The sequence below is a fragment of the Gastrolobium bilobum genome, unplaced genomic scaffold (genome assembly GCF_033153095.1).
Source record: "Gastrolobium bilobum isolate Gb01-03AN ecotype WA unplaced genomic scaffold, APGP_CSIRO_Gbil_v1 utg21466, whole genome shotgun sequence".
NCBI lineage: Eukaryota > Viridiplantae > Streptophyta > Magnoliopsida > Fabales > Fabaceae > Gastrolobium > Gastrolobium bilobum.
The window spans coordinates 97946-124966 of NW_026895308.1; the positions used below are offsets into that span (position 1 = coordinate 97946).

The 27021-nt window shown below is 31.8% G+C and overlaps 3 protein-coding genes across 3 annotated transcripts; 2 read left to right on the plus strand and 1 right to left on the minus strand.

Moving 5' to 3' along the window:
• Nucleotides 1-7926: 7926 nt before the first annotated feature.
• Nucleotides 7927-14455, minus strand: LOC133305024 (eukaryotic translation initiation factor 2 subunit gamma-like). Its single transcript, XM_061505131.1, has 9 exons — nucleotides 14295-14455; nucleotides 11762-11942; nucleotides 11553-11614; nucleotides 10799-10911; nucleotides 10617-10719; nucleotides 9857-10084; nucleotides 9546-9764; nucleotides 8846-9106; nucleotides 7927-8569 (listed from the first exon to the last, which is right to left on the minus strand). The coding sequence occupies exons 2-9, from the start codon at nucleotides 11865-11867 to the stop codon at nucleotides 8261-8263; spliced, it is 1401 nt and encodes a 466-aa protein (XP_061361115.1). The 5' UTR covers nucleotides 11868-11942; nucleotides 14295-14455; the 3' UTR covers nucleotides 7927-8260.
• A 4178-nt stretch (nucleotides 14456-18633) lies between these two features.
• LOC133305122 (protein CYSTEINE-RICH TRANSMEMBRANE MODULE 9-like) lies at nucleotides 18634-20060 on the plus strand. Its single transcript, XM_061505260.1, has 3 exons — nucleotides 18634-18770; nucleotides 19672-19831; nucleotides 19934-20060. The coding sequence occupies exons 1-3, from the start codon at nucleotides 18737-18739 to the stop codon at nucleotides 19977-19979; spliced, it is 240 nt and encodes a 79-aa protein (XP_061361244.1). The 5' UTR covers nucleotides 18634-18736; the 3' UTR covers nucleotides 19980-20060.
• Nucleotides 20061-24710: 4650 nt separating this feature from the next.
• On the plus strand, nucleotides 24711-26101 carry LOC133305116 (protein CYSTEINE-RICH TRANSMEMBRANE MODULE 9-like). The gene is made up of 3 exons (XM_061505255.1): nucleotides 24711-24804; nucleotides 25668-25827; nucleotides 25931-26101. Exons 1-3 carry the CDS (start codon nucleotides 24771-24773, stop codon nucleotides 25974-25976), a joined length of 240 nt encoding a protein of 79 aa, XP_061361239.1. The 5' UTR covers nucleotides 24711-24770; the 3' UTR covers nucleotides 25977-26101.
• The last annotated feature ends 920 nt before the right edge of the window (nucleotides 26102-27021 follow it).

The window sequence follows — 27021 nt, forward strand, 5'->3', positions numbered from 1 at the left end:
CCAAATATATCCCCAACAAACCCTGCTTCTTTCATTCTCTCACACCATTTTTCTTTCCCTTCATTCATCTCACGCTGGTTTGTCAATGCTTTTGCAGCTTCACCTTCCATCACCTTCCTTTCATCACTCTCAAGACCCTTGAAAGCTGAGCTTGTTGAATTCAAAAACCTCCATAAGTACTTCAGTCTCCGAGAGAACCCATTGGCAAAATTCCCACAACTATTACAGCAACATTCCATGTTGTTCTCATTTAATAGCACCCCTTTGGGCTCAATGTTCCTCAACACCTGCAGAAACTCACTCCTTTCATCAAGAGTGTTATGATTCAAGTGATGCAGCCTATACTATGCACAGACAATAAAAGTTTCAGAAGTGTCAATACTTTCAGCAGGAGAATTTAATGTCTCTAATGGATGATTCACAAGCCTGTTTATCTGCAAATTGACATTCATGGACTGAGCAATAACCACTGTGAGACGGAGAGAAATACAAAGATAAGGAAACTTGAATATTGACGTTGGTACAAATGTCGAAGACTCACTCCCTGATATTTTATGCAATGGTTATTCACGTTCAAAAAGTATAAAAGGGTTATTTTAGTCTTTTTAACCTGTTTTCCCATCAATATTTTATCTACAACCAAACATAGACTCAGAAAATTTAACCCAATTTTTCTGATAATATTTCAGCGTACCAAACAACTTTTTTTTAACTTTCCTACCAAACTCACTTTCCCACTGTAACACCCCGTGTATACCCGGTTTGTTAACATATCATCGTATTAAGCTGCGCTTAATTAAAAATGCGGAATATCTTTTTCTTTTCAATTATGACGTCATTAAAACTTAGCCAAGTTGATTACTTAATCAATTTCATAAAATATTGCTGCATGTAAGTTGCAAATAAACATCTAACTGAAATACCTCGTAACATAGATAAAGTGAGTATCTAAAATCACAGATCTACAACACGTAGTCCGAACAATATCCTGATACATTATTACAACTCCAAATAAAACAAGACAATAATCAAGTCTATATGGCATGGACAATCCCCATGCTCACCAAAGCAACATCATAACAACAACGTCTCAACAAGATAATCCATAATCATAAATGAAGCTAAAAGCATACTAGCTCCAAGCATAACCAGCATCCAACAAGTCATCAATAAATCAGCAATATCTAACTCAGCTCCGGTCTCCTGCCGCCTGAGGTATCACTCTCAACATTACCTGAACCTGAAATGGTGCCCCAAACGTGGGGTGAGATCTCTAAACAGAAATCTCAGTAAGACAAGGGGTCCTCAAGGATCTTCTGTAACACCCCTTGTATACCCGGTAATGTTATCATACTATCGTATTAAGCTGCACTTAATTAAAAATTTGCGGAATATCTTTTTCTTTTCCAATTATGACGTCATTATACTTAGCCAAGTTGATTACTTCATCAATTTCATAAAAACAATGCCTGTATGTAAATTGCAAGACAACTAACTGAAATACCTCAATATAAAATATAAAGTGAGTATCTAAGTCACGACATTACATCACGTAATCCAGACAATGTCCTGATACATTATTACAACTCTAAATAAAACAAGACATAACAAGTCTACGTGGCATGGACAATTCTCATGCTCACCAAATCAACAACATAAACGACAGAGTCTCAACAAGATAATCCAAAATCCTAACATGAAGCTAAAAGCATAAAAGCAGCAAGCATATCCAGCATCCAACATGTCAGCATATAATATCATCAATATCTAACTCAGCTCTGGCCTCCTGTCGCCTGGGGCCTCAACCCCCACATTACCTGATCCTGAAATAAGCATTCCCCAAACGTGGGGTGAGATCTCTAAACTAGAAATCTCAGTAAGACAAGGGGTCCTCAAGGATCTTCCACCCCAAGCTCACTTACATGTGCAATATAAGTTCTAAAAGCATTTGTATCAATATAAGTTCCAAAACTATGCAGTGCACCAAATATTCATGTCATGTGTGTTTAATACTATTCTACTGGCCAGAGGAATGCAGGAATACGTCTATACCTACATGTAGTACAAGGAACACTGCTTGCACCTCACCCACAGCCTCACCATATTGTATGTACTACATACTCAGGCTTACCGTATAAGTGGAACACCACATGCATATAATAAAGGCACTAGCATATAATAGCTAAATAGCATTTCCAAAACATCAAAAGTATGTAACACATCATGCATATACCATACCCCCATGGAACATGGTGGAACCACAACATGGCTAAACTGAGGACACGAAAGCTTACCTTGCAAGCTAGCTATCCCAGCCAAGAGTCCACAATCTCAAAGCCCAAACACAACAGTATCACAATCTGTTATGGACCAATAATACATCATTAATCAAACTCTACAAGCATACACTCAAAGACAGCGTCTTTCCTTTACGTTTTACGTATTAAGGCTTCTAACAAAGCCACAAGCCCTTAATCACATGATTCTGACTTAGTTTATTAATTACAGAAGTTCAACTTCATCAATCTAGGGTCCACAAACCCCCAATAGCCTACTGTACACACAACACAACTACTGTTCTATGAAATCCCAGAATATCCGGATATTCCTCGGGGAATATCCGGATATCTCACTGTACATATCCGGATATCAATATCCGGATATTTCACGATCAGATATCCGGATATTTCACGACAGAATGCAGTTTCTGTATTTCGTGAAGATATCCTTCCAAGGTTGGGTTTTTACCGATTAAAGACACTTAAACATGCATTTCTAAGTGTGTTTGACATTACCCAACGTTAAGTTATCATCTTTTAACCATTACATGCATCAAGGTTTCATTTTTAAGCATAAAAACTCAAGTTCAAGTGTGATGATCATACCACAAGCTCAAAACAGAGAATGGAGGTGCTCTTGGAGCTCTAACACAACCCCTCAAGTCCGACTCAGAGATGTGCACGAAAAAGTACCACAAAGGTTGGTTCTTTAACACCAAAGGCCACCACTTGGACCTCCAAATGCCAAAACAAAGCTTCTCACAACCCAAAACCACCAAGTCAGAAGCAAAGCTTCCTCACACAGCTCATCAAACTCAGAAATGACACACCCTCAACACTCACAACACACTACAGTAAGTGTTTGATGAAGAAACCAATAAGAAAGGTGTCTTCTTGGCCCTCAAAGTGGTGAAGAAGAAGGGAAATGGAAATGGAACAGTTTTTTTGGTCAGCCACCAACACAAGCCACGTACATGAAGTCTGATCCTAGGGTTTTGTGCCCATAAAAAGAGTATATATAGCCACTTAAGTATTAAACACGCAGTATTAACTTTAATTGCTACGCTTAGCATTTTAATCCCAAACTTTGGATTCTAAACCTACTCAATTTTACAAAAATTATTATATTTTTATTATATTTTTCGGAGCACATTTCCGGTACGCGCTTTTCATAGCCAGTATCAGTTTCTGGCACCAGTTCTCATTATTTTGACTTGAAACTCGTTTTACAAGTCCTACATATTATTCTAGGAATTATAATGCACTTATTATAATTTTCTGGGATACTTTTTTGGTACGCATTTATACCGACTAGCAGAACCGATATCTGCATTTTTCTTCTGAAAAGCGACTTTCAGCATTCTGAATCACTTATCATAATTATTAAAGCCTCTTAATAATTATTATGAACAATTATGGAATCATTTCCTAATTTAACATAATTAATTACTTAATTTCCTTAATTAACAGTGCGGGTTCTTACATCTTCCACCCCAAGCTCACTTACATGTGCAGTATAAGTTAAAAAACAGTAATTTCCAATATAAGTTCCACACTATGCAGTGCAACAGATATTCATGCCATGTGTGTTTAAACTATTCTACTGGCCAGAGAAATGCCAAAATACGTCTATTACCTACAGATAGTGCAAGGAACACCACTTGCACCTCACCCACAACCTCACCATATTGTATGTACCACATACTCTGGCTTACCGTATAGGTGAAACACCACATGCATATCATAAAGGCACTAGCATATAACAGCTCAACAACTCAACAACATTTCCAAAATATCAAAAGCATGTAACACAACATACATATAACCATACCCCCATGGGACATGGTGGAACCACAACATGGCTAAACCGAGGACACGAAAGCTTACCTTACAAGCTCACTATCCAATGCCAAGAGTCCACACAGCTCAAGTCCAACACACAGCAGATCACAATCTGATTAGGACCAGCAAGCATATCAACATTCATAGCTCATAAGCATAAACATAAAGACTATGTTTTCCTCTTACGATTTATGTCTTAAGGCTTCACACAAAGACATTAAGCCTTTAACCACTTGATTCTGACCTAGTTCAATTAAAACAGAAGTTCAACTTCATCAATCTAGGGTCCACAAACCCCAATAGCCTACTGTATGAACAGTGCAGCTACTGTTCTTCGAAATCCCAGAATATCCGGATATATGTCGGGGACATATCCGGATATCAACATCCTGATATGCATATCCGGATATCATTTCCGGATATCCATATTCGGATATCAAGGGACCCCATATCCGGATATCAATATCCGGATACACATATCCGGATATTTCGCGACAGACAGCAGCTTCTGCATTCGCGAATATATCCATCCAAGGTACCATTTTTAACACTTTAAAACGTCAAAGCATGCATTTTTAAGTCCATTAATGTTCATATACAAGTTGGTTACTTGTTTAACCCATTAACATGCAAAGACATCACCTTTAAATCATTTAAACTCATGCTCAAGGTTAGGCAACTCACCAAAGCTTCAAACTCAGAAATGGAAGGCTCTTGGAGCTCACCAAACAGCTCCAAATATGCAGACTTGCAAGGAGGACGAAAATGAGATGAAAGCTTAATCCTTTGAACAACAAAAGGGCTCCTTGAAGCTCAAAGTGCCAACACAAGGCTTCCCACAACCCAAACAACCAAGTTAGCCCTCAAAACCACTCACCATCAGTGGCTGAACACTCCCCAAGGTCACTCTCCACACTCACAAGACAGTCACTCATGTGTTTACAAGAAGAAAAGATAATAACTAAAGCAAAAGGTGCCAACTTGCTCAAGAAGTGGTGAAGAAGGCCAATAGACAATTTTTCTGGCCAGCCACCCTCACTAGTCACGTAGCGTGAAGGAGTTATCTAGGGTTTTGTGCCCAACATAAGAGTATTTATAGTCAATTAACCATTAAACACACAGTATTAACTTTAATTGCTACGCTTAGCATTTTAATCCCAAACTTAGGATTCTTAACCTACTCAATTTTACAAGAATTATCATATTTTTCTTATATTTTTCGCAGCACCTTTCCGGTATGCGCTTTTCATAGACAATATCAGTTTCTGGCACCAGTTCTCATTATTTTAACTTGAAACTCGTTTTACAAGTCCTATATATTATTCTAGGAATTATCATGCACTTATTATAATTTTATGGGATACTTTTTCGGTACGCATTTATACCGACTAGCAGAACCGGTATCTGCACTTTTCGTCCGAAAAGCGACTTTCAGCCTTATTAACCACTTTCTATAATTATTTAAGCCTCATAATAATTATTAGGGTCAATTATGGAGTTATTTCCGTAATTAACAGTGCAGGTTCTTACACATACCATATTCCTAGTAATTGTATTTTCCTGTTAAAAAAAAAAAATTTCTCCTCTACCAAACGCCCCCTCATTGTCAACTTTATAATACATGTTCAAATTTAAGAGAGGAAATTTTAGATATAAAATTCATAAATAAGTACGAATAAGAATATCTTAAATAAAATATAATTTTTACAAAAAATATGTGCAAAATTTCAGCTCCGTGAACCATTACCTAGAGGTTTCGTGCGAATCTAGCATAAACAGCACTAAATACCTAAGATACAGCTTCAATTTTTTCATTCAAAATACAAAAACTTTAAAGAAAAACATATTCTAGAACTCATGCCAGCAAGCCCAAGCATCTTTATAAATTTTTTTTTTTTTTTTTGAATCAGCACTCACCCACACTAGTGAAACTAATATTTTTCTTTTGTTAATAAATATTAAAAAGAAAAAATTTAAGAAGATTTAAATTCTCATTCTAAATTAGTTTGGTTAACAACACATGGATCAACTACCTCCTTCCATATATTGCAAACGATAATACTGCATTTGGATAAGAAAATTAGAGTTAGGTTGGCTTGTCATTCGGTAAACATTCACACAACAAAGTATTTACATATTATAGAAATATCTCTCATGTTGCATGAGATAAATTTTGTCTTATGTACATACAAAAAATTGGTGTAACCCATTTTTCTTTTTCTTTTTCTTTTTATTTTTCTTTTTTTCTCTTTTCCTTAGTAGATCCCATTCATTTTTTTGTATGTTGTATGAGACAAAATTGTCTGATGCAACATAAAAAAAACTTATTCCCCATAAGTCAAAGTACTTTTCAATTAGGATTTCTTTTTTCTCTCTCAAAAAAACTTACTCAAGACTATATACCTTTAGAAGTCCATGCAGCAGAATAAACACATTCCATTATACGAAGAGCTTTGGGACAACAGTTAGGTGTGTTTTGGTAATTGGATTCGATTAAATCAGTTTTGAAGAAAAAATTTATATATCTAATTCAATTTTATTCTTGTTTCACCATTCAATTATCTATTAAACCATAGCCAAGTATATCGCCCCTTGAAGTTATTTCAGTTTTAAATTCAGATCCGATCTAATCCAACCTAAAGCGGTTAGGATTTGATCGATTTTTCTATTTTATAAGAAGACGGTAGATATAATTCATTTCAGATTATTGACATAACTTATATCATTTAAAATGACAAGCACCAAACCGTTAGACTATTGAAAGAAATCCTACACAATGTCACAATCAACATTTTTATGTACAAATTAACTTGTTTGTTTCTGTTGTGATTTATCCTGTGGCTTTGTTTACAATATCTTAAATCTTTTTTTATCTATTCTACCCACTCTTTATAACATTTTATTTTTGAGACAAAATGTAAAAGTTATATAACAAAGGAGAAAAAAGAGACACAAGAACAAGACTTCAAATAAATCCAAAATTAATAAGCTTATAAGCAACATTAAAATAATAATAAGAAGTAACTTTTAGAAAATAAGATCATTGAAAATTTAAACTGTAAAATTTTTCTCACATTTAATGTTTTCATCCTTTGTATGGTTATGATTTCCAGCATTTAATATTTTCAAGTATATATATGACAAGTATTTGATTGTTGTACGTACAACAGCGGCAGAAATGTAAATCCCTATATATATATATGCATAAACTTAAAGAATAAAAAATTAAAAACAAATCATGAACTGCAATTTACATTATAAATTACTTTCATATAAAAACAAAAATCAGAAATATAAGTATTTTATCCAAATTTCATTACATTCCATCAACAATCACTGATAATAATAATAGTAATGATAATAACATACAGCTTTTATAAGATTTCAAACTCCTCCCTCTCAAAAATAATTCACACACCGACAAACTTACTTCAATTTAAATATCAAGTCAGATTTTAGTAAATATCACCCCAACTAATCCAATTTCGAGTTTGAGCCTGTGAAACCCTAATAAATTCAACTAATCCGATTACGAATTTGAGCTTCTCCACACTTCCCAGGGATTTAGACTCTCACAAATCGAACTCATTACTCTTTTAAGTCATTCAAATCCTGAGATCTACTCTTAGGTAACAAAAATTAGATTTGACCCAACACAATAAAAAATTCAATTTTCCATATTCAACGTTTTGGGTTTTTTTTTATTATTTACAATTTCCATTAAATTATTGGCTTACGAACAATCTTAACGACAAGGACTGACCAGACAAAGAGTGCCACTATCTATTTTAAAGTATGGCTAGTAGTATACATATGGTTTAGATTATGAAATGCTTCATTGTAAAGCAAATGCCGGACCAATAATGCTTACCGGTAAGGTGACCATGAAATGAAACCAAGTGCTCGCTGAGATGATTGCTCCCAATCTAAACTCAAAATCAGAATTACATACAACTTCAATAATAGGTAAACATTGGGGGAAAACAAATGAATAACAATGTATAAACAAACATTGACAATCCAAAGGTTTTCTTCTCCACCTCACAAAAATGGTTCCCAACAATTGTCTCCCTTCCCACATATCTAAATTCATCTCACGTTTTTATAAAAGGTGTTTTTTTTTTTTTGTAGTCTTGTCTTCAACTCAGAATGGGTGTAGAAGGGACATCAAGAGTGATTCCTGCTTGGATTTGACCCCACCCAATAAGACGCCAATGCTTCTCAACACGTCTACTAAGTGCAATCTTCTCACCCTTGCTAGTGCACACAGGTGAAGTAAGTTGCAACTTTGCCAAGTCATTCTTAACAGCAACTACCCTGGCCCCCGTTGACATTGATCCTATGTTCAACATTAACATCTCTCCCTTGGCCAGCTTAGATACCTTTCCCTGTCTCTCAGACCCTTTTGTCCGGACACCAAGAAGCCGTCGAAGCAAGAAAAAATTTACCTGCATGACCAACCGGTGAACTGAGTGTCATCTTTCACAAGTCATGACAAAAGAAAGTTTGACACACATGGCATTGAATTAGCAGTAGTAAATGTATAGACTTTAGAGACCTCCACGTCTTGACCACCAATCTAATGTGTTGAATGAAGATGCTTTAAAAAGTAAGCTCTTTATCCCCACATGTCTTATGAATTGCAAAACTCAGCAAGATGATTGACAACCCAAGTTCATGGCAGGCATGCATAAACTGATAAACCATTAGGCATGGCTACCTACCTCAAGTTCAACATAAACCTCAGGCAGTGATCCAACCTCTCCGAGAACTTGCCCTACCAGCCTGTCAGCACGTGTTAAAGTGGGATCCATTGTTGTACCAACACCAATAAGCCCTCCAGGCACAGCAAATTGAAGCTCATTTTGTTCAGCATACAATGAAATTATTCTGGAGTATATGGGTGTGCATTTCATATTTCCACTCTCGTCTTTAACAACTATCCCAGGTCGAACTTCAATGAATTGGTTGACCTTCAAAACCCCCTGCAGAGAAAAATTGTCAGATGCGTTTAAAAAGAACAGGTCAATATATTTGATCCCAGACTTGGCCCAGTATCAATGGGTCCATGACCTCTCAGCCACTTAAAAATTCATGATAACAAATTAATTCAATTGGTTTAAAAACAAAAACACAACACAAAGTTTATTCCTTTGTTCTGGTTTGGAAATAGAATGGCATACAGAGTCTCTTCCAAATCGCATGTTTCTCATTCATTGAGCAATAAGCATCCATGTATAATAGTGCATATCATTGGCATTATTTGCAAAAAACTTTAACGTTCTAACATACATTAAACATTCTGAAACTATGCATTATACATGTCAAGGCAGAAATCATTCCAAACATTATTAGGAATACTAACATCTGCAAGTCATGTCACAAATTAAGCAATATATTTGGAATATTGACCAAAAGACTTACCCTCAAAATGCTTCCACCAGCTACGCCTCCTTTTACTTCATCAACCTCAAAACCAGGTTTATTGACATCAAATGACCGGATTACAATCATATTAGGTGGAGAAACAAAGTTCCTTTCAGGGATTGGGATCTTTTTCACAATATATTCACACACAACATCAATATTATACTTCAATTGTGCTGAAATAGGTACTACTGGGGCACCATCAGCAACAGTTCCCTGGTAAGCCATCAAAAAAGGAGGAGGATATCATGTTAGTTATTGAAAAGGGATTGACTTGTATAGCAGAAACCACTTGAAGGAAAGCTTACTTGTATAAACTTTTGAATTGCTTCATGCTGATTGATTGCCACATTTTCTTGAATCAGGTCTACCTTGTTCTGAAGGATTATTATGTGCTGTAGACGCATGATTTCCACAGCAGCTAAATGCTCAGAGGTTTGTGGTTGTGGGCAGCTTTCATTAGCAGCTATGAGTAACAAAGCTCCATCCATGATTGCTGCTCCATTAAGCATTGTAGCCATGAGAATATCATGTCCCTACAGAAATTGAAAAAGTAAGAACAAATACTATACTGATGTAAAGAAAGCAAACTAGATATATATTTAATGACTTAGCATTGATTGAGGACCTGTAACTACCTGACTTACAAGGAGGATACCCATAGCAACATGAAAATTCCACATGTAAAAGCAAAAATATATATGAAAAAATCTTAGGTGCTATACCATTGAATGTGTACAACTTCTATAGCATTAAAAGTGCAATAAAAGGGAGAGACATTTATGGCTTACAGAGGTGAGGGGACACGCATTTAATAGTAAAGAACAAGAGATTTCTCTTGCTCAACCTAAGAATTTCTCAATATACATACATATGTACATACATACACACACTACAATGACCATATTTTCCTAGGATTAAAAGATTTGGGAGAGAGAATATGCTAAAGAATAAAAAAATAAAACCAAATGTGTAGCTATAAGAAATTAGATGCTATATTATATCCAAAATCTAATGAAATTATGAATAAAACAGCCCTAAATAACAAATGATAGTTCGGAACTTTACCGGACAATCCACAAAAGAAACATGTCTCAGTAATTTCATCTTGGAGTTTTCAAACCCTGGCACATCACACATAGGACTATCTTCCTTTCCACTTCCATAAGACCTGTACAAAAAAATTTATCACATAAACAAAAGTTGAAATAATCCAATATTGTAATGGCAAATGCAAAATAAATACACACTTGTAGCACATAGGCCTCGGACACCGTTCATCTTCACACTTATATATTTTTGCATTTGCATAGCCAAGCTTGATTGTAATGTTACGTTCCAACTCATTTTTGAAACGCACAGTCTGCAAGACATTCATGGGAAACCACAGAGATCAACACTTAAAATATAAGCTCAGGGAAAATGCATTAAGAGTACAATATGGCATAATTATGCATAATCCTTTTTTAAAATCTGAAGATAAAAAAATAGGGTAACAAATTCAATTGACCTGAATGTTGTCAAACAACTATGTAACCACATGGAGACGAAAACTTCTCCTTAGGGGCGGGCTTCCATAAATAGTATCGTTAATCAATCAAGTGAACCTAACTGTACAATTTATCTATGACAAACTAAAATCCATGTATAGAACAAAAACATTTCATAATTATATGGCAGCTCAGATTTCACAAGCTTCATGTACCCACCTGCTACTATGATTGAGTAAAATATAAATTGTTATCAATAATCTTCTTAAGTTATGACACAAGTAAATACTTTCTTTCCGTTGAAACAAATCACTTATGTTTAAATGAATCTCTGACGAAGAATCTTTCCAGAACACCATGTCCCATGAAATACATAAATACAATATACACTTAAAATAAAAACCACCATCCTCACCCCTAAACCACCAACAAGCATCAACATCACCTTTGCCCAAACTAATTGGGGCACTACATGGCACACCACAAACAAAAGTAGAGAAAATTTCAAGACTACCTGAACACCTGATATTGCTTTCACAACTGTTGATTTGCCATGGGCCACATGACCTATGGTGCCTGCCAGGATACAATTCATTATTCATCAGCATAACATTCATCTATGGAAAAGCTTACACAACTTTTTAATGAGAAATTTGTTAAAGTTCTAATATGGTTACAAAAAATTTGAAATAAATTAACCCAAAATGTAAGAGAAAATATTACCAATATTAATAGTGGCCTGCCGAGATATGACCTCAGGAGAAAGTGGATGCAATTTTGTCACATCCAACTTACTCAGGTCCTGTTCCATCAAACCCTTCCGCGACATTTTGGCTGCTTCCGGTGGAAACTTTAATTGAGTGATGAAGCTAATTTATGACTCGACAATGTTTGATGCTAAAACCTGCATGTACATATTACAGGACAAGAAACCCACATAAGAATCTACATATTTTTACTTCTTTTGTAAAAATCAGTATATGAAATATGACACAGAATCTAATTCTCTTAAGTCATATCCTACCATCAGCCATCGTCAGGTAAAAGATTTAAGCTTAATTCAGATTCGTTATGCTCTCTACAACTAGAAAATAAATATTTCCAGGATGTCCTAAAATAGACATTGATTATTGTTCTGCATGTTTTTCTATAATTTTTTTCATATAAAGAAAAGGTGCACAGAAACCCCTTCAGATATGAGATTTGAGATATTTATAAATAGATTCCACAACTTTCAATTTTGACAGTTAAACCCTAAAACTTTAGTAGGTTTGTGTAATGGACAATGTATAGGTACTTGGGTTTCTATATACAAAGTTTTTACAAAGGAATTGATGGGTAGAATGCTGGTTTAAAAACTTAAGCTTAGTGATATACTGATAGTAAAGATGAATTTGCTAACAAAAAGTAAAGTCTTTACAAAGCTGAGGGGAATCAATGTATTTATCCCTTTTCATAATTTCAATTTCCAACAACAATTAGCATGTTGAGCAACAATAAAGTTGATAATTATTTTAAAATTTTGATGAAATCATTGCGACAATTAGCATTTAACAACATGGCAGTCCGGTTCTACCGTATTATCTATTTGGTTTCACTGACAGAAGAAGATCCCATCATAGTTTCAATCTCACCTATTCCAAATCACATTGCCTAACTCTTTTTAGAAATAAAATGAGCCACATAAAAATAAAAAAGTATGTTAATAAAATTGAGGTTGAGCTATAGCTTAAAAAGTGCTACCATTGAGAGTTGTACATACTAGGAGAAGAAAAATATAATACATATAAAATATTTTATAAGAATCCTTTGACCAAATGATGTAGCAACTAGTAAAAATACCCCTGTACTTGGCACATAGGCCCAACAACTCCTCATACTAACCAGATCCTCTCCACCACTAGCCCACACCTAGAGGCTTATGGATACCAAGTCAATTATCAACAGTTTCTAGGGTAACTGTTCAGACAGGTAGAATCAATCTGAGTAGTATATAAAGAAGTTTGAAATAACAAAAGAGAAAATGAAAACAGGGTACTGAGTAGGGAAAACAGAAGCAGCTAAAGACAACCAGAAAAACTATTAAATTAGTAACAGAGATAACATCAATTGTCCAGCTAGACTTCAAAAATTGAAAATCATCAAAACAAGAGATGGGAGTAGACAAAAAGATGAACTAAAGCAACAACTGTATCACCCCAAGGCTTTCATTCAGGACAACGTATAGGAGAAAACACAGTGAGGCAATTTTACTGTTGTAAGGTAGGCGATGCAAAATGGAGTAGCATATTATTAGGATATTATATTTGACTAAGATCCAGGATTTTATATTCGATTAGGATTTTACAAGCAATTATTATTTATCTAGGATTTTATATTTAATTAGAATTACATTTTCTTTAGGATTTTAATTATCTTTGGGCTGTAAATATTCTTTAGGTGCCTTATGTAATTCAGACCTTTTGCAAAATATATAATACTGAGATTATCGTTTTTTCAAAGAGTATTTGAAACCCAAGTCAGAGAAGAACTCTGTCCTAGCAACAGAACAATAAACCTAGAGTACTCCACTAGACCCATAAACATGTACATGAAACTTTCTCAAAGTATTACTACACACTGATGCAAAAATACAATTTTTAGCTTCCACACAACATGAAGCTTGTTCTGGAACTAAAAAAGAACTCATATCCGAAGCTCCCATGTACATATAAAGAACCCCTATGAAATCATTAATTGACATCAAACACAACGTCAGGAGCTAAACCTTTATTTCCAAATGCGAACAAGTCCCTTTGGCGTTTATTAAGTGTACTTCACAATGTTCTAATTTACACACCTTACATTAAAACAAGCAATGAGCAATCAAACAAGTATAAAGAAAAAATCAAAATAGGGAAGTAAAACACAGCACCAGATACCCCAAGACACATATCCTAATTTTTCACTCAAAAAACACTGTCTACATTCTACAAAGAAAAACACAACACATTCTAGAACTTATTATAAATTCTAAAATCAGCAGTAACCCACTCCAGATTTCATTTCACACATCATGCTTCCACACACTTGAGCTCATAGATCACTATCAAATAAAAGACAGGGATCCAAAATTTAACATACTAGGGATTCAAGCATTTCATCATACAACTTATATGCAACTAAAAAAAACACTAATCAATAGCATGAACATGTTAAATGAAACTTTATTAATCTCAAAATGTTTAGCATAAAAATGAAATGAATTAAGGATTACCTATTAGTGGCGTTTCCAAGTGGATGAGTACAGTGACCAATTTTGTTCTTCCTTGAAAGATGACAGAGAGAGAGCAAGACCCACAACCTCTTCGAAATCAGCTTTTCTGTACCGAACCGAGCTTGCTACTCGTATTTTAAGGTTCGAGGTTGTTCGGGTGGCTAGGTTTTCTCTTGCCTTTAGAAGCTGATGGGTCAATGGTTCTAGAGTTTAGAATTTCGGTACATGGCTTTTGGGCTTTGATTGGGTAATAGGCCCAGGTCTAGGGAATTGATATGGGTTGGCCTGTTACATGGAATTTTGAACCATTAATAAAATTATTTTATTTTTTATTTGGTATATTACTTTAATGAATTAAATAATTAACTATAATTTATCTTGGGAAAAACTTAGTATTCAAAATTAAGATAAATAACGTTAAAGAATGCCCAAAAAAATTATTAAGTAGAATTAAAAAAATATATTTCTCATTTTACAGAAAATAAAATAATCTCTTAAAAATTAGAATTCAAAATGAGATTATTTGGTATCATAAAAAAAAAATAAGATTATACTTACTATCTATTTTTCTTAGGAAAAAGTTCACCAATACCCCTGTGATTTACTTCAGAATCACTTATGCCCCCGTGGTTTGTAAAATGATATGTTTTTTATCACATATACCTCTGTGGTTTCTTATTTTTTACAAAGCACAGGGGCATATGGGATAGGAAAAAAACCACAGGAGCATAAATGATTCTGAAGCAAACCACAGGGGCATTGGTGAACTTTTCCATTTTTCTTATTATCTCTTACTATCAAATTTTAACTGTTGATTTCCTCTAATCTAACGGTTACAATTTATTATAAATTAATAATTAATTAATAAGTATTACCTCTAAATTACAACCGTTAGATTGACGAAAATCAATGGTTAAGATTTTGTAGTTACAGGTAGTAAAAAAAATAGGTAGTAAGTATAACCTCTCCCCATAAAAAAATACATGTTATCTTTGTAATTTTATTTTGCTCTTATAATAATTTTTCAAAACACAAAACGATATCATAATATAAAAATAGATAGGAGTCAAGTAAAAATTATAAGAGAAAAAAAGAACAACGGAAATAAAAACAAGACGAACACCTATTTTGTCCTTCTTCTTTTTTAATAAACCAAGGTATTTTTTATGGGAGACAATTCTATTCAGAGTGAGTCCAAGATTAAGGGCATGTTTGATTGTGTTCTGGTTTTTTTTCTTAAAATTGTTTTGTAAAATAGTTATGGAAACCGTTGTTTTCTATACTTTTTTCTTTTTGAAAGTTAAAAACCAAAACAGAAAACAAAAACAACTCAGACATGTTCTCTAAATTTGATTTTAAAAACAAAAAAACAGTTATAGTTTTCAAAACATTTTTTACAAAACAGGTCTTACCAAACGAGTTTTTTAGTTTTTTTGTTCTGAAAACTAAAAAACTGTTTTGCAAAACAGAAATCAAACAGAGCCTAAGACTTTAAACTTCTCCTAAAGATGATACTAGAAAAGATTAAACACATGTTTTCACCCTCACATGCTCAGCTCTCATGCGCCAACTGAGTTATTCTCATTTGATAACACCTATTTAGTCCTTATATCTTATGTCGTCTTTTTTTTTTCATTTTATCTTTTTTAATATAATAGTAACAAATAGAAAAGACAAAAGATAAATTACAAAAAATAAAAAATAAAACAAATGAATGAAAAATGAGAAAAAAAATTATTTTAAATAACATAATTTTGTGTCATTTTAAGTGAAAAGATCATGTCTTTGTGCATATTTGTTGACTTTTTTACTTTCTATCTTCTTCATAATACTAATACTCTATTTTTTGCTCTCCTCCTAATTATGTGAAGAAAATAAGGGGAAAAGAATTCTCATGTTACATGAGAATTCTTTCTCCCACTAGAGAGACATCGAAATGTGTGCAATAACTTTTTTTATTTTTGTTTTTTAATGAGAGGTGGAATCCATCACTTATTGTTTCTATAGTAGGAAAATTCTTTCTCTTACAACATGAGAAAAGAGGGACCCAGAAAATAAAATCTAAAAGGCTAACAAATATATAACAACATATGATCATTTTAACAAATAGAAAAGACAAAAAGTAAATTGCAAAAAATGAAAAATAAAACAATGAATGAAAAATGAGAAAAATATTTATTATTTTAAATGACATAATTTTATGTCATTTTAAGTGAAAATATCATGTTTTGGTGTATATTTGTTAATTTTTTATTTTTCTTCTTCTTAATAATACTCTATTTTTTCCTCTCCTTCTAATTATGTAAGAAAATAGAATCTAAAAGGCAAACAAATATATAAGGAAATACGATCATTTTGTTATATATTTGTTAAACAATTATGTTATTTAAAATGACAATCATTTTTTCATTAAAACTTAAACAAAACAAATGAAAAAGTTCAATAAAGGAGGAATGGAGACAGAAACATCCTCGAACTCTTTGGTCAAAGCTCTTTTTTTTTTTTTTGGTATGCTTGGTCAAAGCTCTTTTTCCACTACTGAACACTAGACAAAACCATTAAAATGATACAAAAAATAATAGCGGTACAAAATAATGGTAACAATAAATATTTCAAAATGGCGCAAATATAAAAAAAAGGGTAAAAGTGATCTATTGGATAAAATTAAGCAAGAACAACGATGTAGGGAAATAAAATAAAAAGAAGAAATTTCTGATGAAAAGAAATAAGATATGTTCAAATTCTTTTCTTTTTCTTTTCCAATGTAGAAAAATAAAATAAAATATAGATGAATCAATAAAAAATAAAATACATTTAACAATATTTAAATTTCTTTGATCATTTTTATTATCGTGTTATTTTTAATGTTAATTATGTGTCACTTTGAAAAAATAAAATGAACTAATATTTAATTCTTTTTAATAATAAAAAAAATCAACTGAGATGTAAAGAGCTCGTCGATACCATTACTTTTAATTAAAGTCATTTGAGCTATGAGAGTTTAATGGCTCGAACCTTTTCAAAATTAATCATTATTTTTTTTTCTAACTTTTACATTAATTTGAAAAAATAAAGATAACCAACAAAAGAAAATAATAAAGATTAATTAATTTTAATTGGTACTGTTCCGGGTTTGTAACCCGGATGGGCTGACTATTAGAAAGAGTCCATATAAATTTATCTAAGAACCCGTTTAATAATTCTTACTCAAAGTCCCGAATTGGAGTCCAAAATAGGGACCCTAACCCACGATTTATTCCACAAGTTGGCAATGCCACGATCTCAATAACCATCCACGATCATTAGTAATTGTTAATTAGGACCTATATAAGTATCATAAACAGGTTAACGGAAGAGGATCTTACACATACAATACCCAACGATATCCACCTTTTAATGTTCATACCGAACAGGTGCCTTCCAAGAGTCTTCTTTGCTTTCTTTATGCCCAAAAGATTATTATATTATATGATGACTCAATCTACAATTATATTCACCATACTTAAAAAAATCTGAAGTGTCATGTTTGACATTTTTTGATATTCTGACAGACTCCGACATCTATAATAATATTATAAATTTTATTACATATTATGAAAAAAAATAATCAATATTTTACTAAATGTATATAATAAAAATTAAAAACAAATACCGAATAAAATTTATTTGAGTATATAAGAGATTTTTAATTTAAAAATATAAAAATAAATATTTACATCTTATAAAATTAATACATATTATACATTTAGTTTTATTTTTTAATAAATTATTGAATATTAAATATAATAAATACCATATAAATTAAGAATGAGAAAAAAGTTTCTGATGTTACTTTAAATAACTTTATCTATTGTTTATCGAAACGACGTCATTTTGGAGTTGAAAAGTAAAAAAATTAGAGTAATAAGGCCTGTTATAACCCTGAAATAAATTAAAATTACAAAAATATCATGATTTTCGTCCCAAAATGACGTCGTTTTTTGAACATTAGATAAAGTTATCTAAAATAATATTAGAAAAAACAAACCCATTAAAATTATTCTTTAATATTAAAATATTATCACAACGTGTCGATATAAATGAAACAGAGAAATCGACAAAGACCAAATGTTTAGAAAACGTAACGCGTGAAATCGAAATTTGGAAGGATAAGGAACACATGATGCGTGTCGCGTGGCATGCAACAAACACAGCCACCTTGCACCTAAAATTCAAATGTAATCTACACACACAAAAAAACAAAAAACAAAAAACGAAAAACAAATACAAACAGCGTCTTTGCTTTCTCACTTGCTACGCGTTTGTCCCACACGTCATTGGAACCATATCCACCCCAATGAACCTATATATACACATATTGACTTCCATAGTTTCCAATCACATACCCGTCATCATCCCTTGTTAACTTGATTGTATAAGAAAAGAGCAACTTCATCATCACCATGAGTCACTTCAACAATCAGCAAGAAGCTCCTGGTGAGTTTTTCCCATCTATCCACTTAATCTCACCAAAATGTTTCTAATTCTTCAAACCAAAATATAATTTCTTATGCTATCGAGGATTAGTCGAATCTTTCCTCCACATTAGTCGTAATTTTAATTTAATTCTCAGTTCTTTTATTTTTTTTTAGTAGATGAGAAATAATCTATTTAAAAATTTCTATAAAATAGGTGATCTTTCTTAACCTTTTATGGAGCATCTTTCTTTCTAAAGGATATAATATAAAATTATTAATTAATCTTCACTTATCTGTTAGAATTGTTAGGTGATATAATTGTTTTATACGGTAATTTTTATGATCACAAAATTATAAGTTCGATCTTCATCCTTGATATGAAAAGGGTTTTTGAATGAGAATGTGTATTAAGAGATATAATATAAAATATGGTTTGAAATCATTACTTTATTTTTTAAAAAGAAAATATGGTTTCCTATGTTATTTTTTTGGGTAAAGAATTTCTATCTTCAATGAAGATAAGTTTACCTCTGGTGAACTCAAAACGACATCGTTTTGAGACAGAAATCAAGGTATTTTTATAATGCTAATAAATCACAAGATTACGTCAGTCTTTATCATTATAATTTTTTTATTTTATAATTCCAAAATGACATCGTTTTAAGTTCATTACAGATAACTTTATTTCCAGTGATCGGAGAAATACTTTTCCCTATTTTTTTTATCCAAATAAATTAACACAAATGAAAATGATTCGGTCAAGTTTGCATGCTCAATAATTTTTTTTTTCTACCTTAAATAAATGTCCAAGTTGGTTTTTACATAATTAAAGCTTAAGTTGAAATTACTCTTGTTTCCATGTGATTTGTGAAATTTTACTAACTGATCGATATTAATGATATGATATTATGATGCAATAGTATCATATCCCCCAACAGGTCAAGCCTATCCTCCACCAGCTTCATATGTTAGTGCCCCACCACCTATGGGTTACCCTTCTAAGGATGGTCCTGTAGGGTACACCCAACAAAGTGTTACAGAGCAAACCACAAGTAAGGGTGATGGCTTCTGGAAGGGATGGTAAGTTTGTTTACAAAATTATTCCTAACTTATTTTCTGCTAGCTTTTTCATAAACACTGAATCTTTGTTTTGACTTTGTTTTTTTTTCTCTTTTGTTGCAGTTGTGCTGCTCTATGTTGTTGCTGGGTCCTGGATTGTTGCTTCTGATTGAATCATATATAGATTTGCATTACTCAGCAGATTTTTATTTTTATTTTTTTCTCCTCATTCCTATTGTATTCTTTGTAGTTGTAAAAGAATAAGGGTCTTTATCCTTTAGAACAGTATCTATTTATCCATTTAGTGGAAGCTGTTCTTTTTTCTTATACTTTGAGATTCTCATGACGCGCGTTAGTCAATAGTCATTATCATATCATTTAAGATTTTTACTATGAAAACATTTAAATCTGTTGATATGTATTTTTTTTATTATCTATCGATTCATCGATTATTCAACTAGTCTAATAATAAAAAATTAGAAAGAGAGAACATTAGGAAAAAAGGAGAATGATTGAAGAGAGTAAGAAAGAAGTTAGATCAAGAATAATGGAGCGATAAAGAAAGAAGGAGAAGAATAAGAAAAAGACTAAGAAAGAAGAGATAATTTTGAAGGAAGACTATGATTTTTTAATTCAATCAGTGATTGCTCTTGTGATCAGTATACTATCTATTTATAGCCACTTACATTTGCTAATAGATGAAATAAAATACCAACAACATAATTTGAAATAAAATAACTAACTCTGCTAATGAGATAAGATAAAAGAAACTTAAAACTAATCAAGATAAATATACATTGGGTTTTACAATTCTCATTTAACATGAGAATTATAATTTTCTTACACACTCTTCGATTTCCGTGCTGACATGTAGGGGTGTTCATCAACCGATCCAAACCGATTCAAACTGCAAAACTGATAATCGAATAAATCGAAAACCAAAAAACCGAAAACCGAAAAAAAACCGCAAATTTTAATTGAATTGGATCGGTTTTTGGATGAGTTGATCAAAACCGATCCAATCCAAACCGATACAATATATTAATTCTCCTTTACCTACTTGGTCCTTTCCTTTATCATAGCCCAAAAATTTCTAAACTCAAGACTCATTAACTCATTAACTAAACCCAAGAATAAACTTAGTCGCGTCTCATCAACTATAATATTGTTTACTGATATTTTTTTTTTACAAATCCAATATATACAAAAGATGTTATTTGCACAATAATCATGAAACTAATTTTAGGATATTTGAAAACCGATCCAATCCAAACCGAAAAAAATTGGATTGGATCAGATCAGATTTGAAAAAAAATCTAAACCGAATGGATGATTACATGATCAAACCGAAGGGATTGGATCGGATGAGTTTTGCTTCCAAAACCGATCCAATCCAGACCGCGAACACCCCTACTGACATGGGTCCTACATATAATTTTTTCTTACACATGGATCCCACATGCTTTTTATCTCTACAACATGAGATTTCAATTCTTCTTCAACATGAGAATTATAAAACCCATATACATTAATCATAATTTGAATTTTAAAGGGTAGATGCTACATTCCATCGCCCTTTGAAACAACGTTGTCCTCGAGGTTGAGGTGCGGCTCTAGATCTTCTTTAAAGGCAGAATATCGAGCCCTTGCACGCCTAACTTGTGAATTTCATTGGCTTCAATTCATACTCCATGATCTTCGCATTACCGCCTCTCATCTTGCATCAGTTTTTTGTGATAACCAGGTAGCCATATACCTGGCTCATAATCCCACATTTTATGAGAGAAGTAAACACATCGAGCTAGACTGTCATCTTTATAGAGAAAAGATTATGCTAGCCTACTTCATCTTCCTCCCATCTCAACCAAACATCAATTAGCAGACACGTTTACTAAAACTTTACAAACTTCTCAGTTTCACACTCTCATCAGCAACTTAGGGTTGCTTGACACCCACCTTCCAACTTAGGGGATATTACCATATCAGTTAGTCCAGCTTAATTATAGTTGGCCCATTAGCCCAACCGTTTGGAGTAGAGAATTAGTTACTTTCCCGCTTTTGTTATGATAATTATACCAGTGTACCATATATAGCTATTTTCCAAGTTGTATCATTCAATTAATTCATCACAAGAATTATCATAGTACATTCGTTCTTCTCTCTCCTATCTTTCTTTCTTCTTTCTTTGGTAACAGATATCTTGGAGGTATCCCCACACAACCTCCTCCAACCACTTTAATACTATAGAGTATTTCTCATGGTATTATAGAAGATAATATATTGTATAAGATAATATCATCCAGTGTTTGATAATAAACTGTATAATACTAGATATAATAAAACTAAATATTTTTGATAAAAATATCTTTTAATAAAGAATTTATATAATTCTTCTAAATATATCGTATGATATTAATTTTTATAAAAATTTATGAGGTAAAGACGAACAACTATTTTGTCCTCATATCATATGTTGTCCTTATTTTGTTCATTTTCTTTTTTTTCATATAATAATAGTAATTAGAAAAGACAAAAATGAAATTATAAAAAATGAAAAATAAAACGAATAATAAAAAAGGGAAGGATATTATAACAACTAACTAGTGTTACTACAAATGTTACTACCAATCAATTTCACCGTTAAATCGATTTTGTTGATCCAACGGTTATATTTATTTTCATCTTTGTATGGTTATAATTTTTCATATTTAATACTTTATATTTATTTTCATTTTTGTATGGTTATAATTTCTCATATTTAATGATTTCACATTAAATATGGGGAATGATAACCTACAAAGTTGAAAATAAATATAACCGTTAGATCAACATAATCGATCTAACGGTGAAATTGATGGATAGTAACACTAGTTGATTGTTACAATATTCTACCAATAAAAAATAGAAAAAAAAGTAATGAAACAATAAAATAAAAGATAAAAGGTTAGTGCCTGTTTGGATCCTCTCTTTTGTAAGCTATAAGCTACTTATAAGCATAAGCTATGCCAAACAGGTTTTGGGAAAAACTCTTATAACGAAAAGCTCTTTCTTTTTATAATGAAGAAAAAAGCTCTAAACTAAAAGCTCCTAGGAGGAGCTTTTTTTAAGCTCTTATCTGTTTTTATTGAATTGTGTGCTTTTTTTTAAAATAAAGAGTGATAAAAATAGAGAGAGATAATTTTCTTGAAATATGTGCTTTTAATTAATTTTTAAGCTAAAATTTTTATGTAATTTTCAAACAGCTTTTAACTTCTTTTTTTAAGCTCTCTTTTTTAACTTTAGCTTATAAGTAGCTTCTAGCTTAAAAATAAGAGGATCCAAATAGGCTTTAAGTCTTTGGTCAAAGCTCTTTTTCCACTACGGAACACTAGACAAAACCATTAAAATGAAAAATAAATTAAAATAATGGCAGTACAAAGTAATGGTTATCAATAAATATTTCAAGATGACGCAAGTATTAAAAAAAAAGTAAAAATGAGCTATTGGATAAAATTAAGTAAGAAAAATGATGTAGGAAAATAAAATAAAAAGAAGAAATTTCTGATAAAAAGAAATAAGATATGTTAAAGTTCTTTTCTTTTCTTTTTTTCAAATGTAGAAAATGTAATATATATATATATATATATATATATATAATAAATAAATAAAAGAAATAAAAGAAATAAAACATAGATGAATGAATAAAAAAGAAAATACATTTATGATTTAACAATATTTGAATTTCTTTGATTATTGTTAATATCATGTTATTTTTTATTGTTGATTTTGCGTCACTTTGGAAAAAATTAGTAATTTTTTTTTAAAAAAAAAATTTACTGAGATGTAGAGAGCTTGTTGATACAATGACTTTTAATTAAAGTCATTTGACGTATGAGAATTGAGAATTTAGGGCTCGAATCGGCGGCAATTTGAGTTGAACTCGATGGATTAACCCGTCAATCCGTTAAAACGGAACAGGTTGGCCTGCGAGTCAATTTTTTTTATTAATAGATAGTATTTTATTTGTCACTAATCTTTTATTGTATGAAATTTTTTTTGCTTAGTACTCCCTTATAAAAAAATAACGAAGAAAAACTTTATTTATTACAAAGGTTATTCATATATTGATGCAAAAATAAGTTTTTAAAAAATATTTGACTGAATATTAGTATATATTTAGGTTTAAGATTGAAAAAAAACTAAAAGAATTGTGAAATGAAAATAAGAAATATTATAAAATTAATAAAATATAATATAATTTTTATTTTTATTTTTATTTTTTTTTTTTTTTTTTTTTTTTTTTTTTTTTTTTTTATTTTTTATTTTAGACGGGTTAACCCGCCAACCCGCTACAAAACGAGTGGATTGGGATTTTCAACATATATCAAAATGCAGAGCGACCAGACGGACTGACTTATTTTGCCACCGCTACTCCAACCTTTTCAAATTTTAAATTTCAAAATTAATCATTATTTTCTTTTCTAACTTTTACATTAATTTTGGAACAATAAAGTCAAGATTAATTATTTTCAATTCGAACCTTCCAAGAAGAGTCTTCTTTGCTTTCCTCAATATCCCTCCCCCCAAAAGATTATTATATTATTTGATGACTCAATCTACAAAGACCAAATGTTTAGAAAACATAACGCGTGAAATTCCAAATGTGGAAGGTTAAGGAACATGTGAATTGTGTTTATGTGTTACGTGGCATGCAACAAGCACAACCACCTAACCTTGCTGCACACAAAATTCAAATGCAATTTACCAACAACAAAAAAATTCAAATGCAAACAGCGTCTTTTCTTTCTCACTTGCTACGCGTTTGTCCCACACGTCATTGGAATCTTCAATTGTATTAAGGAACCATATGAACCTATATATACACATATTTGCTTCCGTAGTTCCCAATCACATATCCTTCATCATCCCTTCTTAACTTGATTTTATAAGAAAAGAACAACTTCATCATCACCAATTCACCATGAGTCACTTTAACAATCATCAAGAAGCCCCTGGTGAGTTTTTCCTATCTATCATCTATTTCTGATCATGATGAGTCGAATTTTTCGTCCATGTTAATTAGTCGTGATTTCAGTTTAATTCTCAGTTCTTTTTCGTTATTAGTAAATGGGATATAATCTATGAGTTTGGTATTTACCATTTTAAATGACATAAGTTATGTCATTTTAAGAAAGATAGACACAAATAATGAAAATCATGGGAGAGAAAGTGAGTGATTTTTTTTAATTTAAATTTTAAATAAAAAATATATTTTCTTGTGCCTATTTCTCTTTTAAAATGACATAACTTTATGTCATTTAAAATGACAAACACTTTTCCCATAATCTATTTTAAACCTTCTATAAAGGTGGTGATCTTTCATAACCTTAGATGGAGCATATATTTCTAATCTAAACTTTTGTTAAAAAAAAAGGGTTACCTATGTATTTTTTTTGGGGAGAAACATTTATCTTTTTAAAGAATATAATTTTGTATCAGTTTAGATAAAACTGATACATAAATAGTAACTTTTTACATTCTATCTCCTCTACTTTCTCTCTCTTTCTAATTTTATAGAAGAGAAAAAATATAAAAAAAAACAATTATGCACAAAAACGATGTTATTTCATTTAAAATTATACAAAATTATACCTTTAAAAGGATAAATATTTTTTCTATTTTTTTATCCAAATAAATTACACAAATGAAATTAATGTGGTCATTTTTGCATGGTCATTGCTCAATAATTTTTTTTCTACCTTGAATAAATGTCCAAGTTGGTTTTTACATAAAGCTTAAGTTGAAAGTACTCTTATTTCCATGAGAATTGTGAAATTTTTCTAACTAATATTAATGATATGATATTATGATGCAACAGTATCATATCCCCCAACAGGTCAAGTCTATCCTCCACCAACTTCATATGTTAGTGCCCCACCACCTATGGGTTACCCTTCCAAGGATGGTCCTGTAGGGTACCCCCAACAAAGTGTTACAGAGCAAACCACAAGTAGGGGTGATGGCTTCTGGAAGGGATGGTAAGTTTGTTTACAAAATCATTCCTAACTTATTTCCTGTTAGCTTTTTCATAAACACTGAATCTTTGTTTTGACTTTTTTTTCTCTCTCTCTTTTGTTGCAGTTGTGCTGCTCTATGTTGTTGCTGGGTCTTGGATTGTTGCTTCTGATTGAATCATAATATAGATTTCCATTACTCAGCATATTTTTATTTTTATTTCATTTTTTATTTTCTCCTCATTCCTATTGTATTCTTTGTAGTTGTAAAAGAATAAGGGTCTTTATCCTTTAGAACAGTGTCTATTTATCCATTTAGTGGAAGCTGTTCTTTTTTCTTGTACTTTGAGATTTTCATGACGTGTTAGTCATTATCATATTATTTTTATTTATTTAAGATTTTGACGTTGAGAACATTCAAATGGGTTAATAAGTATTTCGGTCACAAATGCTTCGATGACTAATAATATCCATATGGAAAGAGTTTTTATGTTTTTTTTTTTTTTTGAGTTACCCAACCCTAATTATCTCTTTGAGACGAGTTGGCTCCTTCTGGTATCCCCACGAGCTTCGACTCTTTGAGCCGGCTATGGGACTAATCCGGAGTGCGGGGGAACAATGATGGCTAAAAGTTCAGTCCCCTCCCCAAGAATGCATTCAGCGGGAATCGAACACATATCCAACCCCACTAACTCAGGAGTCTTTTAAATAACATAACTTGTGTCATTTCATTTTTATAAAGATGTAAGATTTACATTTTTATTTTTTTTTGTCCACTCTCTTTCCATAATCTATCTATTTCTCTCACTTAAAATGACACAACTTTATATTCTTTGAAATAACACACATTTTTCCCTTTAATTTATACCTTTCTGCAGTGATTCAAGCCCTGTTTTAACGAAACGAATTTGAACCTTTATGGATACTTTATTATTTCTTGATTAATCAAATCACACGTACGTACTTGTATCTAAAATTGTGTTGCTGCAACCTTTTTCTGATTAAATTCTTCAGCAAAAGATTCAGATGAATTAGAATAATCTATCCTTTTATCTGAACCCCAAAGAATTACTTGAAACAACTTTATTACCGTTTAACATAAGGAAGCAAATTAACATATCAATGTGGTTTAAATGCTAGGGTTCTATCATGGAAAATTAACCAACATCACATATGAAGAAGCATAAAATTTAGTAGGCACAGGTTTTTTTTATATTA